General features: G+C 45.3%; 1 protein-coding gene and 1 long non-coding RNA gene across 2 annotated transcripts in view; one reads left to right on the top strand and one right to left on the bottom strand.

The window, feature by feature from the left end:
• Positions 1-7030, bottom strand: C16H15orf40 (chromosome 16 C15orf40 homolog). The gene is made up of 4 exons (XM_054451751.2): positions 6857-7030; positions 5593-5719; positions 3901-4028; positions 1-1040 (listed from the first exon to the last, which is right to left on the bottom strand). The coding sequence occupies exons 1-4, from the start codon at positions 6947-6949 to the stop codon at positions 945-947; spliced, it is 444 nt and encodes a 147-aa protein (XP_054307726.1). The 5' UTR covers positions 6950-7030; the 3' UTR covers positions 1-944.
• LOC134738319 (uncharacterized) overlaps positions 6917-8152 on the top strand; it is a 53031-nt gene continuing 51795 nt past the window's right edge. Inside the window, exon 1 of the long non-coding RNA XR_010123996.1 lies at positions 6917-7187. This is a non-coding gene — a long non-coding RNA (uncharacterized LOC134738319). The remainder of the gene's footprint in view (positions 7188-8152) is intronic.

Raw genomic sequence — 8152 nt, 5'->3', positions numbered from 1 at the left:
TTTATAATTCACATTTAATTACAAGTCATGATTTTTCTTTACTTTTTCCACAAAATGGTAAATATAGTCTCTAAAAGATGTAAAAATTTTTTTTTACATTTAAATAAGCATTTTAAAATCTAAGGTAAGACTACAAAGCAGCATTAACAGGTTTTCTGTCACCTGTAAACTGGATTAGAAGGCAATCCCCAGAATTCCAGAACCACTGTGGAGATATGATTTTTAATTTACAATCTAGAAAAACTGCATGTAGTCCAAGGATTTGGGTTCTAGTTGCCAGCTTGCATGGTACAATCTTGAGTAAGTCTCTCAACTTCTGGATATAGGAAATCAAAGGCCCCCCCAACAGAATGAAAGGTGTTTAAATCAGGTCATCTTGAATATTCTTTCCAGCTCTGTTATTTTACAACGCCATGAAATCAGAGTAACATGTTCCAGGCTGTTTGGGGTTTGGGATTTTAGAACCTGATGCAATGTATAGCACTTTTTAAATTTCTACTTTTTGGAGTCTTATTCGAATATATACATATATATATATGTCCCCCATGTTCTTCTGTGCATGTAGTATATTTTTCTACTTAACAGCCTCTTCACCATTAGCAACAAAAAAGTTTCTCAAGGATGTATTTTTCATTTCTTTTTTTTGGGGGGGAGGGAGTTTCACTCTTGTTGCCCAGGCTGGAGTGCAACGGTGTGATCTCAGCTTACTGCAATCTCCGCCCCCCGGGTTCAAGTGATTCTCCTGCCTCAGCCTCCCGAGTAACTGGGATTACAGGTATGCGCCATCACATCCAGCTAATTTTGTATTTTTCGTAGAGATGGGGTTTCACCATGTTGGTCAGGCTCATCTCGAACTCCTGACCTCCGGTGATCTGCCCACCTCGGCCTCCCAAAATGCTGGGATTACAGGCATGAGCCACTGCGCCCGGCCTCATTTCTTGCTTTTATGTTTTTGTGGCTTCCTTTTTTAATTTCTCCAAGATCTCTTCTGGAGTTGTAGAAGCCAAAAGCTTCACCACCTTTTCACGAGATTTACCACCCTGGACCAAAAGAGAAAAAACATACTTTACTGTTTAGCACATTCTAATGCTATTAGAGATAGCAGACCTCCGTTGTATAATGGGCTCTCCTGATGGCTTTCTCTTGGTTACTTCTGGTCTAACCAAAGACTATCTCTTAGATTCTTCCTTACTAACATTTGTTACTAAACATTTGTTAGTACTAACAACTCTCCAGGGTTTTTACCTTCATACAACAATTTCTATAATAAAAGCTGGACATTAAAATCTCAAAAATGGGCCGGGCGCGGTGGCTCACACCTGTAATCCCAGTGCTTTAGGAGGCCAAGGTGGGTGGATCACGAGGTCAGGAGTTCAAGATCAGCCTGACCAACATGGTGAAACCCAGTCTCTACTAAAAATACAAAAATTAGCTGGGCGTGGTGGCATGTGCCTGTAATCCCAGCTACTCAGGAGACTGAGGCAGGAAAATCGCTGGAACCCAGGAAGCAGAGGTTGCAGTGAGCTGAGATCACGCCACTGCACTCCAGCCTGGGCAACAGAGCAAGACTCCATCTCAAAAAAAAAAAAATCTAAAAAATGATATTCTAGTCTCAAGCAATTAAGTTAAAAATGAAAATCATCTTTAAAATACCAAAATAAATATTGCAACTTTATATAAACTTTGTAGTAAAATAATTATAAATATAAACAAATTGCTATTCTCTATGTTATTAAACATTTCTGAAAATTCCAAACAAAAAGTAGCCACATATCCAAGTGCCACAATTTCACAACCACTTAAAACAACTTTAAAAAGGATTTGTTGGCCAGGCGTGGTGGCTCACACCTGTAATCCTAGCACTTTGGGAGGCCAAGGCGGGTGGATCACCTGAGGTCAGGAGTTCAAGACCAGCCTGGCCAATGTGGCAAAACCCCGTCTCTACTAAAAATCAGCCAGACGTGTTGGCGCGCGCCTCCAATCCCAGCTACTCGGGAGGCTGAAGCAGGAGAATCACTTGAACCCGGGGGCGCAGAGGTTGCAGTGAGCCGAGATTGCACCATTGCACTCTAGCCTGGGCAACAAGAGCGAAAACACCGTCTCAAAAAAAAAAGAAAGGATTTGTTTTCAAACACAGCCTTTAAAGAAGATAAAATTTGAGAAGGGGTTTATTTAGATGAGTGGAATTTGAACAGGCAGAAGAATGAGGAACACCTTTCAGGCAAATGTCAGAGCATGAGCGCTAGCCAAAAATCAGAAATGACCTGCCACAGGTGGGGAGCATTCAAATGGATTTTTAGGTGCAGTCTGTTAATCAATGACTGTGAATGCCAGCTGGAACCTGGATAGGCGCTATATAGTATAGCACTGGAAAACAAGTAGAGCTTTAAGAAATATAAACATGGCTGGGCCCCTCTCCTGCAGATTCTATTTCAAGAAGCCTAAAGTGATACCCAGGGATCTGTATTTAGAAATCATTCCCAGGTGATTTAGATCTCCACCCCTAGTGCAAAACCGTATTAATGACATCACATGAACCTTCTATCTTCCCAATGAGCTTCTCCTAGAGAGCAAGGACAAAGTACTTGACGGAGTCCCTCATGGAGATGACTAACAATAGGAATTGCTTTAGATTGTTTAGTGTGGTGATGACTTAAAAGGATGAGAGAGCTAAGCAAGATTAATCTGACAGCAGGTTCAGGAATGAATTCAGAAAGGAGAAAATGCTGGCAACAGTGGCAGTGAAGAAGCATAAGTGCACAGTGTGGACAGTCTCAGTAAGAATTAAGGCAGCAGGCATGAAGGAGACTAAATAGGAAGAATTTACAGATTTCTGCAATGAAGTAAACATAAAAGTTATAAACAACTAGTTTCCCAATTATTTGAAAAAGACAAAGAAAAATCAGTATTTTATGAATCATTATTAACACGTAATAATCAAAGATGGCTGGGCATGGTGGTTCACACTTGTAATCCCAGCACTTTGGGAGGCTGAGGCGGGCAGATCAGTTGAGGTCAGGAGTTCAAGACCAGCCTGGCCAACATGATGAAACCCTGTCTCTACTAAAAATACAAAAATTAGCTGGGTGTGGTGGTGGGCACCTGTAATCCCAGCTACTTGGGAGGCCTGAGGCTGAAGAATCGCTTGAACCCAGGAGGCAGAGGTTACAGTGAGCCAAGATCATGCCACTGCATTCCAGCCCGGGCAACAGAGCGAGACTCCATCTCAAAAAAGAAATAAAATAAGGCCAGGCGCAGTGGCTCACGCCTGTAATCCCAGCACTTTGGGAGGCCAGGGTGGATGAATTACCTGAGGTCAGGCGTTCGAGACCAGCCTGTCCAACATGGTGAAACCCTGTCTCTACTACAAATACAAAAATTAGCTGGGCCTGGTGGTGGGTGCCTGTAATCCCAACTACTCAGGAGGCTGAGGCAGGAGAATCGCTTGAATCCAGGAGTGAGAGGTAGCAGTGCGCCAAGACTGCACCACTGCACTCCACCCTGGACAATGGAGCGAGACTCTGTCTCAAAAAAAAAAAAAAAAAAAAAAAAAGAAAAGAAAAGAATTAAAGAGGTTTAAAAAGAGAGAGACCTCCGGGCATGGTGGCTCATACCTATAATCCTAGCACTTCGGGAGAAGGCAGGTGGATCACTTGAGGTCAGGAGTTCAAGACCAGCCTGACCAACACGGTGAAACTCCGTCTCTACTAAAAATACAAAAATTAGCCAGGCATGGTGGCATGTACCTATAATCCCAGCTACTCAGGAAGCTGAGGCAGGAGAATAGCTTGAACCCAGGAGATGGAGGTTGCAGTGAGCCAAGACTGCGCCACTGCACCCCAGCTTGGGTGACAGAGCAAGATTTTGTCTCAAAAAAAAAAAAAAGAGAGAGAGACCTACCTTATCCAAAACCACATCACTCTTCCTGAGTTCTAGGACCTTGGAAAGATACCGACAGAGCTCAGCATTAGCCTCTCCCTCTGATGGAGGTGCTGCGATAGCTACATTTACAGCCTCTGCTGTCAAATCTGGAATGAAAATAGTGTGGACTTTATCCTTAAGGAGTTCTTTTTCTTCATGAAGCAAAGACATTTTGTAAAAGAGTTTTTGCATTTGCCTGGCACATAGATTTTCAATTAAAAACTGTTGAATGAAGAAATGAATGATTAAACTAATCACATTTAAGGAACATGAACATGATAAAAATGGCTCTACCATTACAGGAAATAAATCCAGAGAAGAAAACAGTTATTGACCCAATCTTGCTGACCAAGATGGGCTTACGGAGCCCTGGGGAATATCCTGGATTTAGGCAACTGGAAATTGCCCTTGGTATGTGAAGAGCCCCAGGCAGGGAGTCATAGATGGCCTTCAGCTTCATCAATGTCACTGGGGAAGTGCATGGACAGGGCAGCTTACTAGATTGTACAAGGTTGTGCAGGGTTTCCTCATCAGGAAAATGAGAGCCCTGGACTAGGTTCACCTCTTATGTGACATATATCTTGACTGTTTTTAAAACTTAATAATGTTTACTTAACAAATATTTATAGAGCACTTACTATACACTAATTTTAAGCACACACAAATGTGTTAAAGGCTTTACAAATACTAACTTCTTTAATCCTTATAATGACTTTATGAAGATATTAGTACCATTATTATCTCCATTTTACAAATGAGCCATGGCATCCAGCCTCCCATTTTAGATCTAATGAAACATAATACTCCAACAGCAGACAGTGTCCACACCCACTACTTAGAAAATGCTGGCCAAGGAGGGTATGGCTAAGTTAACTTGGTCATCAGCATAAACCAGGTCTAGCACATCAATGTTGTGGTTTTCCTTTCAAAATCTAAAAATGGTTTGAAATACAGAGCTTTAGAGGTGAAAAAGACCTTCAAAAGAATTGAGCAATGGTTTTTGAACTTTTTTCTCCTTTAGAATCCCTTTCCCCCAGTTTTCTCTAGAATCCCACTATGTAAAACAAATGTAAACATAGCTAGTCAGGAGCCCTGTCTGCCTGGCCTCCCCCTTGCCCAAAGCTGATTCCTGAGGCACCTCCAGCACTCCAGAGAATAGCCTGGAAGCCTCTAACTTAGTCCAACGATCTCATCTGACAGATGAAAAAACTGGACCCATGAATGTTTTATACTGTTTTGATTTAAAACAAATTCACACAGGAACTGATCACGGGTCTCAGATCTCAAGTTTTCTCCCTCTCCTTAGGCCAGTGATCATTAAACTACACTAAAATGTCTCTTCTTTCTTTGGCCAATGTCTCCAGTTTTGGAACAGGACAAACTAAGAATAATCCAGACTACACACAAGTTTCCATAACTATCCTTTCTATAATACTGTATTTTTAAAATGGAAAATATACAATGGTTTTCTTGTAACTTGGCATGATTTAAAGATATATTCACTTTCAGACACCTTTACATTAGAATCTAGAATTTTAAAATGGAGAAGCCTCTAACTGCAGACGTGAAAAATCAACTGTCATAGAATAAGCTTTCAGCTAACCAAAGCAAAGGAGGGCTGTAGGAGACACCTGATTCACACTTGAATCCCACCCCAGTGTCCAGGTATACCTGTTACAGCATTTTGTTTGGAGCCAGGTTTTGCATGGATGGCTATGGTGACGCAACCTTTAGGATCAACTGCCACAGGACCTAAGGGAGGAAGTGGCCTCTCTGGTTCCTTGCTCTGGCTTTTACCCTAAAATGACAACCACACAACTTTACAGGTTACAAAATATTTTCCCACACATTTAATTTGATTCTTCCACTACCCCCTTTCACCCTTAACAGACAAACTAGACTCATCAGTGGTGTCCAGGGACTTCTGGCCACCTAGAATGCTTTTCCCACAACCTTCAAGGCTCTACTCAATTTTCCCACGAAGGGTTCCCATCAACCCAACAGTGTTTTTTCCTCCCTTGCCAGAAAACCTAACTCTGGCTTCTAAACCTTAATGCTTGTTCCTCCCTCTGCTTTGTATTTCCAATTCCTTGGGGACAGGGATCATTTATTATTCATCATTGTATCTCACGCAGTCGGAGCTAATAAATGTTGGTGAAAGTGTGTATGTGTGCGTGTTGGGGGAAAGGGAGGAAAAAACAATAGTGCTTGATATTTAAAGGCCTGTTATGGGACAGAGGCTGTGCTAGGAACTTTCATTCAACAAATATGTAGGCAATGCATACGTAAAGAAGAAAAGGTACATGATCCTTGCTCTCAAGGAGCTCGGACTGCTGCGAGAGAGAAAGAACATACAAAATTATAATACACTGTGCTAAGTGCACCGATGAGATAGGCACAGAACATTACCCCATAGGCAGCTCAGCATTGGGGCACTGCAGAATGCTGCCAGCAGGAGGCAGTGCTTGAGCTGAGTCTGAGAAACGGACTGGGGTTGGCCATATAAAGATGGTGGAAACGGGAGTGCTGTATTCTTGACAGAAGGGGTGCGATCAGCCAAAGTAAGGGAGGAGAAAGCAGAATACAGTCTCCCGGGGAAGCGCAGGCGTCATGCCGCTGCTGGAACATGAATTGCTGGACTGGGAGTGCGGGTAGGAGGCCAGAGGTCAGCACACGGAGCCCAAGGAGAGCTCGGCTGCCGCCGGGCCCAGCGCTCAGAAGTCACCGGGTGGACGGCGGCGCAGCCTACTGAGGCGGGGCGACGGCAGCAGGAGCCGCAGCTCTGGGGGTGGCGGCGGCTGTCCTGAGCCCCGGAACTGAGAGACGGCAAGCCGCTGGCAGTGCCTCCACTCACCCCCGGGCCCCGCTTCTCCCGCGCTCCTCAACAAGTACCCCTGAGGCCCACCCCTCTGCTGCCACGGGACCTGCTACTGGCCTTGGTCGTCGCACCAGCCTTCTTAGGCATCCCGGCGCGAAGAAGCCGAGCGGAGCCCCGAGTATTGGGTGTTGCGCGGACGTGCCGCAGCATCCCCGCCTGGGAAGGCGCCGGAAGAGCCCTCTGCGCTTGCGCAGGTAGCGGGCAGGAGCGGCCCCAGCGCTCGGCGCATCGGCTCTGGTTCGAGGGCGACACCTTAAGGCCGGCGGGAGCGAGTCTCGTGGCCGCAGAACATGCGCGAGCCTCTTTTGTTCTGGAACGGGCCCCAGAAGCGGAGCTGCGGAGCTGGGGCCTCACCGTGTCATGGCCCACCCCCTCAGCTGATAGGAAGGTGTGTCACCTCTGGTGTTCTTTCCTAATCGGGGAAAGAAAGGTATTGTCACTTCTTAGAATTGGAGAGCGCGGCAAGGAGTGCACAGGGCCAGGTGTCTTCTCGCTGCCGCAGCCAAGCAGCAGATGCAGAGTCCCACGCTGCTGCCTGTGGCCATCAAGTCAATATAGAGCCTTGTGCCGGCTTGGCCCTTGTGAATCTTCCACGTATCGATGGCGCACCTACCTTGTGCCAGGCGCAGCGGATCCCACAATGTAAAAGAAGAGGAAATACACTGCGACATGTGATATGGCGAGACATGAAACAAATCAGCAGAGGCAAGATCATGGAGTCACTGAAGGCTTTCAAGCAAGGGATTAGCAGCCGAATTTGTTGGGTTTTAGAAAGACACCGGCTGCACTGTGGCCGACAGAGGAAAAGCCAGAGATAGGGAGATCCGCCGCCTAAATGGGAGAGGGTGGCCTGAACTAGAGTAACCGCAGGGAGGGTGGAGCGCTGATCATTTCAAGGATCTTCAGGAACTGAAATGATCAGAACTTGGGAATGACTGCATGTGCGAATAAGGGGGAAGAGTCAAGGAAATGCCCAGGTTTGGGGCCCAAGGAACAGGTTTGGGAGGCCGAGGTGAGGAGTTCAGCTTTGGACATAATGAGTTTGAGATGCCCACAGGACTTCCAAGTACAAATATTAAAGGGGTAACTGAATATATGTGACTGCAGTTTGCGAAATCAAGGTTGGCGATAGAGATTCTGGAATATTCTGAAAGCAGATGGCAATTGAAGCTATGGAAATGATGAGAGAGTGTGTAAAGGGCACGAGGGCCCAGGTTAGAACAGTAGGGGCAGGTAGAGAAGTCACCAAAGGACACTGACCAGGTAGGAGTATGGTGTAATGGCAGCTAAAGAAGGGCGCTTCAAGAGGGAATATCAAGAGTGATGAACGCTCCAGAGAGAACATGTCACATG

The sequence above is a fragment of the Pongo pygmaeus genome, chromosome 16 (genome assembly GCF_028885625.2).
Source record: "Pongo pygmaeus isolate AG05252 chromosome 16, NHGRI_mPonPyg2-v2.0_pri, whole genome shotgun sequence".
NCBI lineage: Eukaryota > Metazoa > Chordata > Mammalia > Primates > Hominidae > Pongo > Pongo pygmaeus.
This window is presented reverse-complemented; position numbering and strand designations above follow the sequence as displayed.

Coding starts and splice junctions, on each gene's coding strand:
- C16H15orf40 (XM_054451751.2), bottom strand. CDS start 6,949: ATGCTGCGGCACGTCCGCGCAACACCCAATACTCGGGGCTCCGCTCGG. Junction 5,720..6,856: donor AGGCTGGTGCGACGACCAAG/GCCAGTAGCAGG, acceptor TTGTCATTTTAG/GGTAAAAGCCAGAGCAAGGA. Junction 1,041..3,900: donor GTGATGTGGTTTTGGATAAG/GTAGGTCTCTCT, acceptor CTTTTGGTCCAG/GGTGGTAAATCTCGTGAAAA.